General features: G+C 40.8%; 1 protein-coding gene across 6 annotated transcripts in view; it reads left to right on the top strand.

Annotated features, from left to right (window-relative positions):
• Window positions 1–253: 253 nt before the first annotated feature.
• Window positions 254–21,336, top strand: part of ADCY9 (adenylate cyclase 9) — a 99,524-nt gene continuing 78,441 nt past the window's right edge. For 5 of the 6 annotated variants that reach the window (XR_008232864.1, XR_008232863.1, XR_008232862.1 and 2 more), the window contains exon 1: window positions 254–2,151. Coding sequence is in view for 3 of the 6 variants with exons in the window: in XM_052773087.1 (XP_052629047.1) it covers window positions 453–2,151 (1,699 nt within the window). In the remaining 3 variants the exon portion in view is untranslated. The remainder of the gene's footprint in view (window positions 2,152–21,336) is intronic. The other variant, XM_052773088.1, reaches the window with a different exon arrangement.

Genomic DNA, 21,336 nt, shown 5'->3' with positions numbered 1-21,336 from the left:
GGCGGGCGGGAGGAGGCGGTGCGGCGGGAGCCGGCCCCTTGGCGGCGGCCGTGAGGGGAGCGCTGCCCGGCGGGCGCGGGGAGGAAGCGGTGGCCAGCTGCAGCCGACATGGAGGAGCGGTCCCCTCCCGGCGGGGGCCCGGCGTCCCCCCCGCGGGACTGAGCGAGTGGCCGCCCGCCCCCCCCCCCCCGCGGCGGGCGGCAGCCCCGGCCCTGCCCGGCCGGCGGAGGCGTGCGAGGCGAGGGGAATATGCGGGGCTGCCCGCGCCCCAGCGCCCTGTGTGCCGAGCCCGGCGAGCGGCGGAGCGCCGCGGCGCTGCCCGGCCGCCCCTCCGCGCAGGCGGCGGCGGCGGCGGCGGGAGGAGACTAGAGGCGACTCTCCGAGGAGCCCGGTGGCTTTCCCAGCCCGAGAGACCCAACTCCTGAGCGGGCTCTTCAGGAGGAATTGACAACATGGCTTCCCCACCGCACCAGCAGCTGCTGCATCACCACAGCACCGAGGTGAGCTGCGACTCCAGCGGGGACAGCAACAGCGTGACGGTGAAAATCAACCCCAAGCAGCACCAGGGCTGCTCCTCTTCCAAGCACTGCAAGTACAGCATCTCCTCCAGCTGCAGCTCGGGGGAGTCGGGGGGCACCCGCCGAGCCGGCGGAGGTGGTGGCAGCGGCCCCGGCCTCCGCCGGCAGAAGAAGCTGCCGCAGCTCTTCGAGAGGGCCTCTTCCAAGTGGTGGAACCCCAAGTTTGACTCCAACAACCTGGAGGAGGCTTGCATGGAGAGGTGCTTCCCGCAGACCCAGCGCAGGTTTCGCTATGCCCTCTTCTACATTGGCGTGGCCTGCCTTCTCTGGGGCATCTACTTCGGCATACACATGAGAGAGAAACAGATCGTTTTCATGGTGCCGGCTCTGTGCTTCCTTTTGGTATGTGTAGCGTTTTTTGCGTTCACTTTCACTAAGACTTATGCCCGCCATTACGTATGGACTTCGCTGATACTCACTCTCCTGGTTTTTGCTTTGACTCTCGCTCTGCAGTTCCAGGCTCTGAAACCTAGCTCAGGAAGTGGTGACATGTCCAATCGGACTCCCCCGGCAGATCCCGCAGAGACTTGTCTTTCTCAAGTAGGCAGTTTTTCTATGTGTATTGAAGTGCTCTTGTTGCTTTACACGGTGATGCACTTACCCTTGTATTTAAGCTTGTTTCTGGGACTGTCATACTCGGTCCTCTTCGAGACCTTTGGTTATCACTTCCGCGATGAGAACTGTTTTATACCTCTCGGAGCCGGTGCAGTTTACTGGGAGGTGTTGAGTAAAGCCTTCCTGCACATCTGCATCCACGCCATCGGTATTCATTTATTTATCATGTCTGAAGTCAGGTCGAGAAGCACATTCCTGAAAGTGGGGCAATCCATCATGCATGGAAAAGACTTGGAAGTGGAAAAAGCCCTGAAAGAGAGGATGATTCATTCTGTTATGCCAAGAATAATAGCTGATGACTTAATGAAGCAGGGGGATGATGAAAGTGAAAACTCTGTCAAACGTCATTCCACCTCAAGCCCCAAAAACAGGAAGAAGAAGCCCTCCATACAGAAAACCCCCATAATATTCCGTCCTTTTAAAATGCAGCAGATAGAGCAAGTGAGCATTTTGTTTGCAGATATTGTTGGCTTCACGAAAATGAGTGCCAATAAATCTGCCCACGCTCTGGTGGGACTCCTGAATGACCTCTTTGGACGTTTCGACCGTCTGTGCGAGGACACTAAATGCGAGAAGATAAGCACTTTGGGAGACTGTTATTACTGTGTAGCTGGCTGCCCAGAACCCCGGGCAGACCATGCTTACTGCTGCATTGAGATGGGCTTAGGTATGATTAAAGCCATTGAGCAGTTTTGCCAAGAGAAAAAAGAAATGGTGAACATGAGAGTCGGTGTTCATACCGGGACAGTCCTGTGTGGCATTTTGGGAATGAGGAGATTCAAGTTCGATGTGTGGTCCAATGATGTCAATTTGGCCAATCTGATGGAGCAGCTCGGGGTGGCTGGAAAAGTCCATATTTCAGAAGCTACTGCGAAATATTTGGATGACCGTTATGAAATGGAGGATGGAAAGGTGATTGAACGAGTTGGTCAGAGTGTGGTAGCTGACCAGTTAAAAGGTACGTGCTTTTTTTTTTTTTGTGCTCAGTCTTTTTTTTTTTTTTTCTTTTATGAGGGAACGTATTTTCCCTAGCGCATGTTTTATCCTTGCTGACTTGCAAATTGAACGCATTTTACATTTAACTCTGCATGCTGGTGATCAGAAACACCATGGGAATTACAGAATAAAAGATGCCATGGAGATAAGTGTGAAAGATCTTCTGGGATACTAAAAATGTACTCAGGCTTCAAAACTCCGTAGCGCTCCTTGTGAGAGTATCGCATCGTAGGGAGGAGAAGGTTAATGTGTTTGCTGTCTGCAAGAGGTTTTTGTTTTACTGTTGTGTGTCATCCTTTAATTCAGTAAGTAAACTTGTTAATTGACTTCATGTGCCATACATAGAGCATATGTGTTTTGCAAAATTATGTATATCTGTGAAAAGTTTTTTTTGGCATTGGGAGAGTTGGGACTGCGAAGGCATTTGGGAAAAATGACAGCTGGATTCACAGAAAGAAATGAGCACTGTAGATTTGGCAGTTTGATATAGCAAGTTGTTACAGTTTGAAGTTAGGCTGGAAAAAGTTACTCAGGTGGTTCAGTGAGCTGGCAGATGCTCTTGTTTCTGCAGCTCTAAGGATTTGGGGATGAAACTGCAAATTTGCCTTTCGGAAAAGAAAATGAGGGATCCTTTGGTTCCCCTTATGGCTTGGCTAAGGGTCTGATTTTCATTTTTCTACAGAGTATTCATTTTGAAATGAAACCCTGACTGCTTTCTAGCAGCACTTAGAAGCTCACGCAGGAGGATCGTACATGCTGAGGGTTTAACTGTCTCTTTAGTAAAAGCTGTGTCTCTTTAGTGCTATGCCTTTGTCTTGGGGAGGTATGGTTGTCTGCAGTGCTTGTAGCCCAAGGTGGGGAGCAGATGAATCAAAATGGGAGTGGAATATGTTGCAAACCCTTTTATGCTATGGCAGTTTATTTGTTCTGTTTAGAAATGTACCCATTTTTATAAAGTAAGCATGGAAAACAGAGTGGAAGAAACTGAAGGAGTCATAGGACAGCGTTGTGATGGAGGAAGGAGATATTTGTTGCAACAAATACAAAACGAGGCCAGGATGGTTGTAGAAAGGTCAGTGAGTAAGGACGGCGGGGGGAGAGATTGCAAAACAGTGGTGGAAGCAGTAATGGCAGGCCGCTTGCCTGTGGCAGGTGCTTATTTTGATGTGACACAAATACTTATTTTTGGTGAGCTAGCTGTCCGCATGCATGTGGCAATGGGGCTGAAATGAGAGGCTTACGGGGAGGAAAAATATCGACAGTGACATTGGTGGCTGGAAGCCATAGAACTGAAGCAGATGTGTGTCCCTGGGCTTTGGCTTTCTGTTTAGGTTCTAAAAATACAAATTCAGTTAATTTCTTTGAAAACTGTTGACACTGATGTATTTCAGTGGAAGTGTGCTTTCAAGAAAAAAGGGTCAGACATAATCTCTCCATTCCTCTAAGCTGAATCTGGTGAAAATAAATTGAACAGGTCGTAGACAAACAACCCTGCGATATTTCCCACTTCCATCTACCTTTACAGCCAGATGCAGTATAAAGGTTGTGTTGTAGCAACAAATGAAATGAAGCATTTTTGCTAAATTTATAACCATACTTGGTATCATTAATCACAAAATGACATGAACTTACTTGTGGAGACTGATGGTACTGCTCTTAAATGTTTTTATTTATTTGTTTATATTTTCTAGGAGATCACAAGAGCACTGTCTAGAGTAATGATACCCCATGCCAGGAGTGTTTTTTTCATGGTCTTTCTCAGACCTCTGTTCTGACCTTGGTTACATTTATTGCAAGAGGGCGTAGGCTATTGTGTCTTGTCAGTACAGTGGTTTGGATTTTACAGCTCTGAATGCCTTTCACAGGTCCTGCTTTAGCCAGGGCACTACAGATGAACAAACTGACATGCAGTCTAGATAAGATGAAGTATGCTTTGTGGACTGACATTTTAATGGTCTTTTCTTGCCCTGAAAACCGAGCTATGAAAGCAACTGCAGCATGTGGTAAGAATTACTTTAAGGAGGAATATGGTTGGGTTGGGTTTTTTTCCCCCCTTTCCCTTCTGTATTTTGTCATGGAACTGTAATTAGCTTCCATTTCTTATCAGTCTTATATAGTTCCAGAAATCAGAGTCTGTGTGTACTTTTAAACCAAGCAGACCTCTGCCGTGACTGCCTTTATCCGCAAGTCTGTGGCACGTAGTCCCTTTCCCTCCCATGCCCAGACCTTCAGGGGCACATGGTGGGTGCTGTGGAGTTGCCCGTTTTTCCTGTTTCCTCAGTACTTTGTTCTGCAGTCATATTACTTGGCTGATAGGTAAATGGCATTGGGGAGAAAAAAAAAAAAGGCAATGATAAAAGCAATCTAACAGCAGTGCCACAGGCTGGCGTCTAGAGCCTGCTGCAGGGGAGGGTTTTGTTAAGGAGCAGCTCTGAGATTTAATAGAGTAAACTGAGATTTCACCTCTTAATTAATTGTCCTCTGCCAAGCACCTGCTCAGTTTTGTGAACGGAGGTGCTGTTAGGAAGCTTTGCTTTACTATTTTCCCTGAGAATTTGTTGATAGTAGTGATAGAGAAGAGGAAGTTTGTTGTGGTTGTTCAGTTATGTGATACGTCGTACTCTTTTCAAGTATGAAAGTGCTGCAGAGATAACAGCCATAAGCTTTGTTTCCTTACTGGTACTTCACTTCTCAGCTTCCTTTGGTATCTTAATGATATCCTATTTTTTATGTTGTATGTCTAGTATATTATCTCTTAACTGTCTGAGCTGCCACAGTAGTCATAGCTATTTTTCTGAAGCTAAGTCAACATGATCAAGTAAACTCTTTATAGAGCAAAATGGGGGGTGCCGAGGACTCAGTGTCCACGTTATGCACGTTTCAGGACTTCTACCTAAGAGTAGTTCTGGAATGGGTCTTTCAACGAAAGTACCTCTGTGGCTGGAGCACATCAAGCGTGCTCCGGGAGTGAGCCTCTTGGTTCGGTTCACCCAGAAGGAATCCAGGTACTACTCTACAGTGTGCACCAAAGCAGGGCATGTAGGAGTGAATTGGGCAAACTGCTTCAAAACCGTGCTCCTCGTTCCATTTGAAATACTAATGTGGATGTACCCTGAGTTGTCCTGGTGCTGCTCCTCGGTTTTTGGAATAAATGAGGCAAAAGTAAATTTCTGTTTCCCTGTGCTGTTTTATGGTTCACTGAACTCTTAGGATGGAAATATCTTTGCTTCCTCCTTTGCTTCCTTGGCTTCTTATTGGAAGAAGTGGGGCCCTGGTATGTTCCCTCCTGTTTCTGACTTCTGAATTAAGTAGATGGTGTATAAAACAAATGAACAAAGCAAGCAAGCCATAGATGACCTTAAAATATTTCTGCCTGTGTCTGACTGTTGTTTGTTTTAAGATTGCTTAGGCCATCTGTTTTCACAGCACCTGATCCCCTTGGATGTGAAGGGAGCGCAGGAGAGCAATGTTGTGGTGATTTTTTGAGGTCCACAGATAAACCCTAGACATCAGTTCAATTATATCTTCCATAATAATTTTGCCATAGGATTTGAGACAATTCACTCTGTTTTCTTGCTGACCTTTCTAGCAAATAAATTTATTGAAGACTGAGATACTGAGAGTCACATAATACATGTTAATGTGTCCTTTCTGAGCTCTGGAGTCAGAGATCTCTTCCTGGGATATAGAAAGTTCTGCTTATGGAAATATTTTTGGTTTGCTCTGTTCTTCTTCGTTGTTTGCATTTCTCATTCTTGTTACTTGGGAGGTCGCAATATTGCTATTTGCCAGCCAGCCAGCAACTCTTCCAGAAATACCAGGGTCACCGGCATCTTTTTTTGAATGCTCAAAATACATAAGCATGTTGGGGCAAGAATGCTTTCTGTGTGTTTATAGAGCATAGCACAGCAGAACCAAGATTTCATTTGGGGCATTTGTATGTATGCTGATACTCTAATAAAAGTCATTATTATTGAAGTTCCTGTTAAAATAATTCCTGAACTTTTTGCTGCATGACACCTCCTTGTTCAGTTTGCCTCAAGGAATGGCTTTATTGCTGAATTTCTGTTAGAAGCCCTTGAAGGTACAGAGACACTTTTCTCTCTGATTTTGTTGTTTGCTTCATCATGGAAAAAGCGTAAGTGGATCTTGTGCACTCTGTCACCTGGCTAACCAAACAGTTGTTGGTGGCTTCAGAGGGAAGGTCAGCTTTCACAGCGCTTACTGTGTGAAAATCCACCAGTTCACCTGTGGCAGCTGGTGGCCTTTCCTGATAAAGCCTATCAAAGGTCTGCAGCTTACTGTATGGTCTTTCACTGTTCTCCATGTTTCTTTTAATATCTGGTTTACTTTTAAACATTTTTTTAATAAAGCAAATCAGTTATAAAAGTCACTGTTTTGCTCGACATTGAAACCTTTTAATGTAATTTAAGGCTATTATTTCTCCATAAATAGCCTAGCTCTTTACGTGGTGGCAACCTGTGACCTGTGGGATGCTCTTCCCTTGGCAGACCATGGGATACAGCTCTGCCTGGTGACTTGACACTCTGCTGCTTCTTCAGGTTTGGGTTACAGGGAACCACAGTGTGGGTGTTCCTGAAAGACAAAAGTCTCAGGTAAGGTTATGAAGAGATAAGTCATTGAATTTTTCTTCCCTTCCTCCCCTCTGTGGCCGACTGGGGGGAGACCATGATTACACCCTGACAGCAGAGAAGTCTTCCCTGCCTGCCCTGTCTTTCTGTCTTTTACCAGACCTGGGCGCAGAGGACCTGTAGCTGTCATGTGCTTCTGGAAGTTCATAGGTAGATGAAAGATACGATGAAAGTTATCCTTAGCTTTTTGAGCCCAGCCTGCTGGGCATAGTGTAAATCTAGAAGGCTTGTGCTTGTGCCAACAGGAGAGCTCTGCAGAGAGCTCTGCACAGATTCAACTCTGCTCTGTGGCTTGCCTAAGAGCAGTTTTAGTCTCTAACTAGTGGGTGTTTTGGGGGTGAGTGCAGGAGATTAGGGTGCTTGTCTTGTGTCTTGCCAGCTGCTGTGCAGGTCTTCCCATTCAACCTCTAGTTTCTTCATGTTCAATAAAGGCAAATCTTTAGATTACTGGCTTTTTATATTTATTGAACTCGTTTGTGACAGGCATTGTAATTCTGGATTTCATGTGTTCTGATGCTAATCTGATGGTCAGGCAACAATTGATAGGTAGAACAAATGCCAAATTTTTTTAAGGTGGTAATGAAGTAAGCATGTGTATGTATTTCCACTTTCCCACAAAACAAAATTCTGAGTGCTGACTGAGACAGAAAATTATAGTGACTAGTCAGTTTATCAATTTTACATAATCTGACATATTAGCTGTTTTTATTGAGGTAGTGGTTCATGATCTTATTTTCAAGCGTGAGACTGAAAATATCATACACAGGTTGACTTCACTCCTGTACTTAAAAAATGAAAAGTATTCAGTCACAGATAAAGAATTATAATTAGAGGTAATTTGCATGAAGGCATATTGCCAGGAAGTAGTAAATTCTACGTTGATTTAGCATTTTGACGTGATCTGTAATTTTACCATGTAATAGCAAAAAGGAGGTAAATAGTGAATATAGTTGCTCAACCTGATTTTTGTCAAGTCTTCACATGGTGAAGAAGTGTTTCATAGCTATAAACAAAAGAAAGAACTTTGTAGGAAAAGCTAGTGATTATTGAGCTTTCCAAATATTTTACATGATGCAGTGACATAACTTTTTCTGAAAGTAAAGCTATGTATTTGTGCATTAGTACTGATCAGCTTTACTGCCAGGTAGGTTTTGTGACCTCTGCAGGAAGGTCACAATTTCTCCAAATTTTGAGGAAGATCTGTTGAATTGCTCTTGGTTTTATTTGTGCAAGACCAGGTAGAAGAAGTATCTCAATTAAAAAATATTCACACGTAAGCTGTTTTTATTATTATTCAAGGGAAACTTGGATGTTGGCTTTTGAGACTCGAGTTTTTGATAATGTGCTTGTGGGCTAATTTGACTGCACACAGTGAAAAATAATTTATAAGCATGTTTAGTATCTATGTAAGATTCTCTGCTTTGCATGGGATGGAGACTGACTCTAACCATATACTTTGTTTAACAGTGTGGGCTCCAGTTTCAATTTATTGTGTGTCCTGATGCTAATTAACAAGTAAATCAAGGTGGTACTTGACAGTCTGGTTGTGAAGTGTTGCAGCTCTGCCAGTTTAAGCCCCATATAAGCACTGTAGGGTGAAGTAACAGTTTCAGTAGACCTTAAGACATTTATATCCTGCAAGAGTTGAAGTGAGCATGGCAGGAGTGGAGCTTTATTCTAGAACATGGGAAAGATGAGCGTTGAAATCCGATGTCCTGTGATATTGGAGGGACACCATGGCTTCTGCTGCGTTTGGTGATCATCATCTGCAGAGTCTTTCATTTATGTTTCTCTCTTTGGCTACCTAAAATATAGGTGCTGCAATGTAAACAGGTACCCTACAAATTAAAAATCTGAGCTCTCTTCTTCCTTCTTCCCGTTTACATCAGTAAATCTTCAGAGGCAGGTGAGGGACTATTTAAATGCGAGAGAGCTTCTTTAAATAAAAGCCTTGACACTGTGGCTTTTAGGGGAGAAAGATTGATGGAAAAGACAAAACAAAGTCAAAGACACATAATTTATATTCATCTTCTGTCATGAGGAGGATGCATGATTTGAATGGGTTGTTTAAAACTCTTTTTGCAGTTATTTCACAATATGTACTTTACTTTTCCTTCTGGCAGGCAAGGTATATAAGAATTTACATTAACCACTTTAAAACAAAGTACAATTTCATTGGATTTCAAGTTGCTGTAGATTGTTCTGGAATATTACTAAAATTAGTAAATTATTTTCTACCATCTACAGTTTGTGTGTAAGCTATCTCTTGATCCTGAATCACAAGCTCACTCCATCCATCCTGGCTCTGTAAGGAGAGACAGCCATTCCTCTTTCCGTTACAGCTGACACTTGAAAATTCTCTGCTATTTTTAGATGATTTTCAATCTCATTTCTGTCCTTTGAAAAGAAAGAAAAAATAAATTCTTAGCCTTTAAATTTTTAACTTCCAGTGGGAGCTGCCATTGCAAAGAAGCCAGCTAGTCAACAGAGTTTCATTAACACATTTTAACAGGTTCTGTTATGTAAGTTTGCATTATTGTGATGGCTGTTTCGTAGGTTTGTAGGAAGTTGTTGGAACTAGACTTAAAACAAAGCCATGCAGGTTTTGGAAGTGTAGCTGCTTGCTCCCAAGTAATAATTTGTGAAAATATAAAGTGGCAGTTGGAGGAGAAGTATAGACTGGAGATTGTACCATAGTGTTACAGCTTTTTTTTCACCCAAATGTCATGTTGGGGTACTGGTACTGTCTTGGGCAACAGGACAGATTTGGCTGGTTAAGCTTATCTTGCTAGGCATTTGTCAGTATTGGACTGTACCAGAAATCTGTACTGCCCTTCCAACCAAATTATTTTCATCAAATGAATGTTCTCCTTCATTTTTTTCCCCCCCAAATGTTTTAACCTAGAGCAATAGGCCTACTAGATGTATGGCTTTAGGGATAGATACTTTTCATGGTTCTGAAATTACTTTGTGAAGGAATAAAATGTTCTAAATATATTTCTTCAGCTAGCATCCCTTGGACTCAAAATGCCCCTTACACCGCCTGAAAACTTTTGGGGTTTGTATTTGCTACAGTAACTTAATGTGGAAATTCTTAGCAAACCATGTAAATACCAATGATGATATTGCAAGTCTTTATTTCACTGATAGCACTTACTGTTCCTCTTGTTGCACTTCTAAAGCTGTTGTCTTCAACTTGACTTGATAAACTTAGAAATCATGTTATTGTCATAAAACAGCATTACTTAAAAATCTCCAGAATTGGAACAGTACAGGGGAACTAGAGGAATAAAGTCCACTACCTTGCTAATGAACCTTGCCTTCTGTCTGCTGCTCAAGATACGCAGAAACCTGCAAAGAAAGGAAAATGTCTTTTGCTATACGTGCAACATCTTGAATATCTACTAGTCAAAGAGCAATTTGCTTTCCTTTTTTTTCCTCCCCTTCAGCTGTCAGCTGAAGTTAACTCAAATTCATTTGTGTGGATGTCATCGTGGGCTGGAAGGTTCCTGCTGGCCATGTGGCTCCTTAAACCAGCGGTCCTCCCATTGCAAAGGGAGGAGAGGGGCCACATGGAAAGAGACCCGAAAAGCGTCCAAATCCAGCTGTCTATAAGTCTATAAAGACTTAGTTTCCTTCCAGTTCTGTTAATTTATAGGTCTTAATAGAAGAATTCCTTTTTTTCCTCCTGAAAAGAGAAGGAGGAGGAGAAAGTGGAAAGCAAAGCTAACTGATAATCAATAATGATATTAACAACTGTTCATATGTTTTAAGAGCCAAAATGGTGGTGGTTTGGTTGACTGTGCTTAACTGCATGATAAGCAAAAAAAAAGTCTATAATTGCAATCAAACATGCTATTAAATATTTATTCAGCCTACAGGAGACATAGAAAAACCTCTGCTTCTAATACTGGATGCTTAATTCTTTACATTCATTAGATAAGGATATTTGAGTCACAAATGGAATCTTGTTATTTTTTTAAATGTGCAGCTTTGATGTTTGACCTAGATGCATATGCCTAATATACAGGTTATTACATTAGGTATGCCATTTTCAAAAGACCTCCCTGGGAAGCTTTTGCATAGCTGTTCCCAGTAGTTCTTGGAATCAAATTCTTGCATTCTTTAACTCGTTTAATGGACATGCGAAGTTCGTCCTGTAAGGTACTAAGTGTCTTTAACCTCTGACCGACTTGGACAAAAGTACAACAGATAAATCTTTTGGAAGTGCTCAGGGCCTGACAGGACCGGTGCTAAAGACAGGATATGATGAGGAAATGTTGCAAAGAGACCAGGTACAACATTGGCTCCAAATTTCCTTTGTTTAGACAGCGTGATGCTTAGTAAGAGCTGTCTGTGTTTCTAGGAGGTCTGTTTGGACTGCACTAAGAGAAGGAATGGCCACAGGCTCGCAGAAGAAAGATGGAGACTTTGCAGTATCACACAGGCCCACAGTGAAATTACACCAGCAGATAATCAGACTTTGATCCAAGGCTTTTGTAACCTTTCCTATATATTTCCAGTTTTTAAAACTTCATTCTGATTTGATAACAATATGTAGGAAAGTCAAAGGATTTTACTTGTTTTGCTCTGTCTGACTCCCTATTTGGGACTGACCTTGCTACTGAGATAGAGGTTATGAAAGAGATTACATCTCGTATGTACATATAAGTTGCTAATGAGACAGTATGAATAATTTTTAATGTTTTACTTGCTGCTTGGCAATGTGGCATCAACTAGAAGCAGAGAGCATTCTTAAAAATACCACGTGAGGATGAGAAAATTTATTATAAGTTGTTTCATAATCCCAATAAACCATTTAAGAGGAACACACACACCCCATGCCTCACCCCAGGTTCCAGAATCCATAATGATCAGTAACTGAATTTTTCTGCTGAGGATGTTAAAATAACATATACATCTCCACTTATGAAACATAGCTGCTGCTGGAATTTGATGTGAATACAGAGATAAACAAAAGGTCTGCTAGTCTTCACCAAAGTCACGTTTTCTTACCTGTCTCAGTTAATTTAATTTGGTATTTGATGATAGTTTTCCACAAATAAGTCCAAAAATCTTAATTATATAAAAGCTGTTGTGAGTTATTTGCTTTTTGTACACACGTATATATGTGTATATATAGTATTTCAGTAAATATGTGCACCCTTAGGTTGTTTCTTACGTGAAAATACTCTGAATTGTCATTGCAGTCTGTTATCTCTGAATAATCAGATGCTTGAATCATGTTTAATCAGTTTGGAAAGTGTGCTTAATTCTTGCAGCATGAATTAGTGGATGTTCATCAAGTGGGTGGCATTTTTAATAGAAGTTTTGCTTAGGTATCTACATTTAATAGGGACCATCATAAAATCTACCTGTTGATAATAGAAGGTGGGAGCTGCATCTAAGAGAGGTTTTCAAAGCATGCTTGGCTTTTAGCTGTGGTTGCTTCAGTATGGTGTGGGATCTGCTGAGCTCTGCAGTGCTACTTGCAGGAGACCAGCTCGGGAATGGGAAGGTGGTTGCTGCTATAATGGAGGTGTGTTTGAATACGATCTGCATGCTCACAGTAACTGAGCTTGTGACCTCTGGCTTTGTCTAATGTAGGGAATAGGAAAAGAAGGAGATAAAGGATGCCATTTTTTTTAAAATGTGCAGGCGAAGGCTACCAAGAGGAAGGTGCTGGTTTCTGAGCCCTGATGAAGCACTGGGACGACCGTTGTGCTTTGTTGCTTACCCCTGCTTGGAGATAGAGACAGTTTGGCGATGGCTGTTTGCTGTTCAGGAGTTGGTAATGATTTTGTGTCCGTAATCGGGTACTGAAAGTGAATCAGACCATACGGAAGACATTTTTGATTGGGCACAGTGTTTTCTAAGTGTTATAAAAAATGCATGCGTGATGTGGCTATATTTAAAATGTGGTACATCTGTTAAGCATTTAATTCCTTCCAAGATTTCAGGAGGTGACAAAGTTGGAAATTGTCTTAAAATTTAGATTAAGATTTTTTTCCAAGTTAAGATATTTGCCTGGTAGGCTTTCCTACTTACCAGTGTTTCTTTGAAGTAGTGTATTTGATAAACACTTAAATAAACTGCATTGCATATGTATTTTGGGACTTAGATTATGATTTGACTTGTATGAGCCTAATATCAGCCATAGACAAGTGTAGAGCCAATACAGTCATAATTTGTGCGAGTTCTGCTGCTGCGGTGATGGAGAAGGCTTTGCAGCATTAGATTGTGCTGACAGTGCGTTATTTGTCTAACCCATTTGGAGTAAAGGATTTGTTAATTCTTGCACTGCTTACTAAGCCCAGGAGTGGGACCATGCTCCACCAATGTTTGGTGCAGCTTTTTAAACACTAAATCCTTCTAATTCAAATGGTACTCTTTGTTAAAATTTACAGTTATAATTGTTTCATTTCAGAGAACAGCCAATTGTTTTTAATAACAGAATTTTCAACTTTTGGAAATAATGTGATTGTGTGTGTGTGTGTGTGCTCAATGTGATCTTTGGGACATTATGGTAACACAACAGTTTGCGTGGGGGAAATACATACTACACTCAGGAACTGCAGTTAATATACATTGAGTGTGTCTATAGTTTAAATAAGACAATTTTAAATGTAGCAAATGACTGTCACAAATATAAGTAAAGTAAAATAGTGTTCTAAAAGTCCTTGCTGCTGTATTTAGGTGATTCAGCATAAAATGAACACAAAGTAGAAGAGTTAAAGCTATAAACACAGACTGTGGGATCAGAAGAAGGATGGCTGGGAGTACTTATGAGAGGTTTTATTGCCCTTTCAATGCATATGTAAAATTACAACTCTGCTGCAATGACTATTAGAAGACAATCTTATGGAAAATTAGCCAGTGAAGTGTAGCTGATATTAGATGGTCATTGAAAGGGTTCATCCTTTGATCTTTATTTATAGAATGAGGCACTTCTCAGACAAGAAGTAGTATTGAATTAATGAAGAAGTCTGTGCTACTACCTGGGCTTCTCAGTTGATGAGGAGCCGGTGGCGCTGAGCCCCAGCGAAGGCAGAAAGCAGTGAGCTGGTAAGGCCAATAACTTATTCCAGATGTGCTGTCCCACTCCACGCGGCAGAGGTGGTGTGCATTATGGAAGCAAGGAAAGAAGGAGATGGCAGCTTGAATTCAGTGTTGGGCTGTAATCTAGCAAAACCAGCAAGGATCCTATCCCTACGCTTGAGTTGGTAATGGCTCTGTTAGAGCCTTGTAGGATAAAGAAATAGTTTTCATTTTTTGCACAGTTAGCTTTTTTTTGTGATGTGACTTTGCCATGTCTCATAAGTTGAAGAAAACTCCCTTCCAAATGCCTTTATTTCAAGAAAACTTAAAATAAATGTCTTGATTTATATACATTTGGATATTTTTATACTAATATATAGTTGAACCATAACAAATGGAGGATGAAATTTTACTCTCTAGTATTTACTCTTCCCTTTCCCTTGTCAGGGGATAAAAATCTACCGCGTAGGCACAGTACACAAACTGGAAAGATCACCGGGTATTTGAATAACTAGTGTGGATTAAATGTATGTACACAGATACTGTGGTAAGTGTGAGCCAAGTGCTTGGTTTGAAACTCTGTGTAGAGCCCTTATCTTTTGTTAATGAATAAACTCCTCATTTGTAGCTGTGTAGCCCATTCCGGAAAAACCATTGTCTAGACATTTGACTATCTGAATGTATTATTTTTCTGATGTGCCTGTTCAATAACCTGCCAGAGGAGTTAAGTCACCCCTACTCAAACTCCCGTTATAGCTGTTGTCAGGTGTCTTGGTGTTTGTGTTTTGTGGTGTTCCTGCTTGCTCTAATAAAGCTTCTGGAATAGTTTACTTCAGTTTCCTGTTCTGTGAAGTTTAACTATTGCTAATGAAAGGGCTTTTTTTTTTTTTTTTTTTTTAATGTGAAGCTTACCAGGTACATCCTGAAAATGTGACAATGAAGCGTTGGCTTGTTGTAACTGAGATTTCTACTGTACATTCTACTATGTGACTCCTAAAACCAGGTTTAAGTCCCTAGCAGTCATATATGTGTTCCCTTCTCAAATGTATTTGCGGTAGAATGCATGACACGAAGTGCTGGTGTGTGCCGAGGTAGGGTATTGAGCTCGTTTATTGATAATAAGCTGTGCTAATGCTTTTTTGACAGTGATTCCCAAAATGCTGTATTTGAGGTTTGCCCAGAAATCCAGGTGCTTGCTACTGTTGCAGAGTTAAATAGACTAAATAATGAATAGTTAAAATTAGTATTATTGTTCCATGGGACACGGTGTATTGCTTGATAATTCTGTCTTGGGCACTGTTTGTCTGCAGATACTCCTTTTCTGCTGAGATGGGAATATTTTCTCATATCCCATCAGAGTCCCACATTTTCTATCTATAGCATTTTTCTCCCCTTGTTGAAGTAAGGGGGAATATAGGGGAGAATTGTACTTTCCATTTTTAGTATGGCAGTATAAATAATTAGTAAAATAATTCAAGGTCTTAAGGTAAATCTGTATCCAGATGTTAGAATGAGAAGAGAGAGAGGGACTGTGGAGGTACCAGGCATCGTCGTTTCAGAAACAGGTTGAAGAATTGCAGGTTCAGTGCAGCAGCATTTGAAATCTCTTCACCGATCTGGGTAGGTGCAGTGTTTGTAAGGAAGAATGTCCACTTTATCTCCTCAGTAAGTTCTCATCATGCAGTCCAGTGTTTGTTTTGCTCTCCTGTGCTTGGGCGGCAGGTACTCATTAGCAATGTTTTCCCAGTTGCTTGTCTGCATCTTTTTGTTTGGTTTTTAGTTCCTGCACTTATGGTTGGAGCTGAGTGTCGTGCCTTAAGACTTAGAAGTTGTCATGAACTATATTTTTCAGTAGGGTTTTTTTTTTCTTTGATACAAAACAGATAATGATTTATCTTTCTTACTGCAATGTTACAGTAGCTCTAAAAGAGAGAGGAGTTTTAAGTGACATTTATTTGGGAGGAAGGAAGTGATTCTTCAATGGTCTAAAGTTTTCTGATGCTGCCTAGCATTTGGGGCAATTCATGCGGTTTCCTGAAACAGAGTTTAGCTTTTTGGATGTTGGAGATGGAAAGAGCACACTGCAGCAGCAGCAGTTTATCCAAGGTGTTTTTTGTTGTTCATTTGTAATAAGCTCTCCCCAAAGTAAATTCCAAGACCTTTAAAACATGGGGGAGCTCTCTGCTTGTCCTGTGTGTAAAAGAAGCGATTGATTCAGTAAATGTATTTAGCTAATATTTGACTGTTTTGAATACAGAGGCTACTTAGCATGACTGTTTATGTGAATACTTCTTCTGTTGTATCTCCATGTGTGGAGAAATTGGAGTTTTTGAACTATCAGTACAAAAAAAATTATGTATTTTTAGTTGCAGTTTTATCAGCCAAGACAGCAGAGAGACCAAGTATATATAATACATGAAAATCTGAAAGGTAAGTGTTAATGTGAATGTTTACAGCAGTCAGTAGGTTGTTGCGTTCCTTCATGTTTGCCTTTAAAATATACTATTATGAGATTTGGAGCTTTAATTACTTAATTTTGAAATATATTGCAGTTTTTAATTTTCAATTTAAAAAAAATCTACTTAACTAAGAAGTTAGTTGGGGAAAAAATTGTTTTAAAAGAACCTGAAGTGAAGGGAAGATTAATGGCTGATTTTTGGTCCAGTGGGAGATGATTAGTTCCCATGGTCTTCTGAGCATGGAGATGATGGTGTTTCTCTATTTTGTGAGCTCAGATGCTGGGGTCTCTCCATGGAGGTTAGTTTTTCTTTTTGGGTGCTTTTTTACATTCTTGACTGCAGATTTTAGGAGCTGCATAGGAGTTGAATTTTCTCAGTGAAGCACAAACTACTACCCATGATAACTTGCGTGCTTCTAAAGAAAGATCATATTTGCTGGTAGATCATTCCCCCCGCCCCCCCCCCCAAAAAACCCCCAACCCCCACAACCAACCTGTCAGCTGTTTTAAGAAGTTATTTTCAGGCTGGAATGTGAAACTTGGAGGAGAACCAGACTCCTTTATAAACAAACTTAGCAGTGTCGTGTCCCCCCCCCCCCCCCCAAATGACTCTGTACTTTTATTTACAATTTAATGTAGTTGATCATATGTTAATGCTGTAGTTTATTTCCCCCTTTTAATTTACTTTAATGTTCTTTAATGTTTGTTTGCTAATAATTCAAAAGCATAAACAAGTGGAGGTAGTGGTGGACTTTGCAGTGGGAGTTGTAATTATGTTTCTAATGCAATTTGTTGATGTGAAATAGGAAAGGTAGGATGTACAGATACTGGTATTATTATGGTTTCTAGCCATAGAACTGAAGAGCAAAACTTAACTTCTGAGCTATATCTCACATATTTTGCTGCAAGTTTCCAGTGTCCCACAGCACCATTGTAGCTTTTCTCAAAATACTGTGGCTTATTTAGATAAATTTTCAGTGTTTGTTTTCTTTGTTCTCTTGCAACTGAAGATAAGCCCTGTAGGCATTATAGCAGCAAAATATTTTAATAGGATGGAAGCTGTTAAGGGAAAATAGTTATTCTAAATTTTCTTTTGTATTTTTAATTACCCGTTAGATTGTATCTTCTGAGAAGTAAATTAGAGAGGAATTCTGTGATGGTATTTGGAAAAACTGGGAGGCAGTGGGAAAGTGGAAATCAAAGGGTTGTTGGGTGACAGTGTGAAGGAAGAAGTTATAGGAAGTTGAAATCTGTAGAAAACTAACCTGAATCGCTTTTTGTGGGGTGTTTCTTGTTTAGTCCTTAAATCTCATAAATTTTGTTTCAGTAATAGAGGAAACATAAAGAAAAAAGATGCGAACCAAATGGAGAGAGTCCATAAGAGAGCAACTGAGATAGTTAGATGTCTAGAAAAGAGCAGATGAATTGCAGTTGGTTTAGTCTGGAGTAAAAAGCTGGATGAGAGAGATAGCTATGGTCTTCAGACACGGTGAAGGCTGCCTGCGGAGAGGAAAGGAGCCAGAGCAAGAAGCCCTGTACTTAAATTGCTGCAGAAGCACTAGGCGTGTGGGGGGAACAACAACAACTTAAGCAGAAGTTAAGAAACTACCTATAGGGACTGCTTTGGATGCCTGACCTTGGGGCAGGTGTGTGCCAGGACTGGTCAGCAGTCCTTTGAGCCTTATCATTTATTACTTCTGTGAAGATAATTTACACCTTCTAGAAAGTATCAGAAAGCTGTGAATAGTGATGGATTGCTGCTTTAACAGCTTAGCCGTGCAGCTGTAAATGAAGATGCAGTATTTCAGCAAGATGGCATTAAAAGAATTTTAATCCTCTTTTTGAATAATTTGGCATAGAGCTGTTGCTGATTTGCTGAGAGGGGGGAGATTGTTGTTTTGGGTTTTTTTTGTGTCGTGAACTGTCTTGACTTGTCCAGGACATGGAATAAAAGAGAATTGCTCTGCTTGAAGTGGATAGGGATGATCTTTGCTGTCAGCAGAAGCTACATGGAGTAATAATGTAATGCTAAAGCTATGCCTTTCCTTTCTACAAAGTTTAGTACCCAGCAGTCTTGGCAGCCCAGCCCAATATTGTGTTCCCAGAGGAGCCCAGAGGTGCACATGGATGCAGGTTTGCCCACACAGGTTGCAAGATGGTGACCCAGATGCATGTTAATATCGTGGTACCCATTTCTGGAACGAAACTGTGGTGCTGAACAGATAATTGTATGCTTACCCTACCTCCTAATGACAGCTGCTGAACAGAGCAAGGTGGTTCACAGGGTTAGTGTTCCTTTTTTTTTTTTTTTCTTTTCTTCTTTTAACACTTAATCAGTCTTTGCTTCTCATTCCCACATTTTTTCCTATTGGTAGAAATTCAACATGTAATGATACTAATTTTTATCTTTATATGCACACATGTGGAAGTATAGAAATAAATGCATTGATTCTGTTAGTTCAGAACTGAAAAAAAAAAATTGAAAACTAAAGTTTTGGGGGTAGGTTTTGCTTTTAATGTGGAAAACTTTGGATGTTGCAGCCATATAAAATGCCAAGATAGAAGCTGGATATCTCTTTACATTCTAGCTGTCAGTGAAGTGGTGCCTCTGCTGCAGAGGCAGCCTGTGTCCCAGGCAGGTAGATGTGACAAGTGTTGTCTGTGCATGAACAAATCGGGCTGTTATGTCTTCTCTTTCTGTGCTTATCTATGTTTGCCTTGGCCAGCCGAATCCAATTCCACTTCAGTTAGCCAGGCCTCAGTTTGCAGCACCAGTGATCGCTGGTCTGAAGGTGTTTTTGTTGTGGGTACGCTTGTTTGATAAGTTTTTGTGATTAGAAACGTATTTGTTGTTGGAATTTATTCCGCTCTGGTTTGCAAGCCTTGCCATAACATTTCCAGGTCTGTTTAGCTGGAAACTTCACTCATGCTGTCTAAACTTGCAAAACCAAATCAGACGTAACTATTTGGAAAGGTTGTTGTGTGAGCTGTTCTTTCTGTATATTTTCCAAATTTATATTGCAAACAGTAAGATGAAAGTGAAAAAATAGAGGTGATTTGGGTAAAAGTATGAGCCATGAATAGTAAAAGATCCATTCCTCTGGCTTTCTGTAAACGAGAGCACATGTATATCATGAAACATTCTCAAATATTTTCTCTTCTGATATTTATTTTTTTTCTTATCTACTAGTACAAGTGTATAGGCTTGCTTATTGATAAGCATGTAAGTATCAAAGTACTCATATCAAAGATTAAGAAAATAAACTTGATTTTTTGATTGAGACAAAGTTGGCAAGTGATGGAAACAATACATGTGTATGAGAGAACGTTCTCTGAGGTCGGTGAGCCTGATTACTTCATTGGCAATATTTCAGACTTAATGCCTCTCTCAGCTATGAGGGGAGACATCAAATAATTAATTTAATATCATGTTAGCAGTTCTCTCCTTGCAGTTATCTACAGGGAGACTAAATAAAATTACCTTAGCAAAAACATATGACTAAGATCAAAATATCCTTAGGGGAGGATCACTTCAAGGGCTGTTTTTAGGTACCTAAAACTTGAGACTGTCTTTCCCTGTCGTGTCCCCCCCCCCCCCCCCCCCCCCCCCCCCGTTTGGTTTTGTATGGTGTTTTGGTTGGTTTGGTTTTGTGTTTTGTTTTAAAATCAATTCTGGTTATTTTCATAATCTGGAAAATTGTTGCCTTGAAGTACTACATTTTTAAGGGTCTCAGGAAGTTTTAGGGGATTGTACTGTTTATATTAATCAATTTATACAGGGCTCTTACCTGAAGATTTCTTTGCATCAGTTTTATTGATTTTTATATCTCTCTAATTTTCTTGTTAAATTGCACAGGGCCATGTTTAATACAGAAGTGCGTGCTTGTATCCAGTTTCCTCAATAATTTGTTCTCTGAGTTGAAAACTTGAGTCTTTTATTTGGTTTTGTTCAAGTCTGATATAACAGTGCCAGATGTAATTATTTAGATTTCCTGTTGTAACATCCTTACAACTTAAACATTTTCTACAACATTGAACTTTTTCACAAGTCCTAAACTTGTCCAGGCTGTACCTTGCATTTAATTTGCAATTTGAAATTACAGTGGGAGCAGTGTCCCTAACTCATTTTGATGTATCCATCTCCAGGTTGGGGAAACCAAGTTTTAAACTTGGATTGGGGAAAAAAGCAAAGTGTAAATAGATTTCACTTGTCTCACTGGGGCTGTTTTACTAGAAAGCAAGCTGTGTTGAGCAATCTGAAGTCCTTGCTTACTTGGTACAATACAGCACATTTCCAAGAAACACCAGGGAGAACTGGTGGCCTGTTTCTCCAGTCTCTCACTCCCGTGGGATTGATGCAATTGCAATAGACTTGAGATTTAGTCCAATGAACTAAATCCTGTCCTTTGACTGAAAGGAGACAGGTTTTTTAATTTCTCCATCCAGCTGCCAAACACATTTTTTTCAGGATTGCTGGAGTTGGATGTTGTTTGCTGGAGAACAAGAGAATGCCTACCAGGCTGGTGCTCAGCTGGTGCTGGCAGTGGCCATGATGCATTTCTCTGCAGGATTTTCCGTTACAGGAGGTTGCACATTTCCCTTCAGCGTTCTGCAGTTTTCCCATGTCCGTAAGCTTGTGCAAATAATTAACCAGCAAAGCTACACCCCTACAAGTTGGCCTCCAGGCTGGGCATTAGTGTGCTTCTCGGGCTGTATCCCTCAATTGCTGCTGCTCGCTTGTACTCTGTTCCCCCCACCTTCTTTGCCAGCTCTCCCCCTCTTCTCTCATTAGTGTAACTTTTATTCAAATTAAATTAAGGAAACAGAGGGAAAAATGCATACATTTTAAGAGGCTGGTTCTTCTCTGCTAGTGCAGTGTATGTTAAGTGCTGCTTGGCATTTGCCTCCATACAAAATTTCAGCTTTTGGTTTGTTCTAGGAAAGGGGAAGAAGCGAGATAAGGGTTTTTAAATAGGGGAGGTAATGAGGCTTTGCTGCT

The sequence above is a fragment of the Harpia harpyja genome, chromosome 21 (assembly GCF_026419915.1).
Source record: "Harpia harpyja isolate bHarHar1 chromosome 21, bHarHar1 primary haplotype, whole genome shotgun sequence".
Classification (NCBI taxonomy): domain Eukaryota; kingdom Metazoa; phylum Chordata; class Aves; order Accipitriformes; family Accipitridae; genus Harpia; species Harpia harpyja.
Note: the sequence above shows the minus strand (reverse complement) of the source record. Positions and strands in the feature narration are given on the sequence as shown.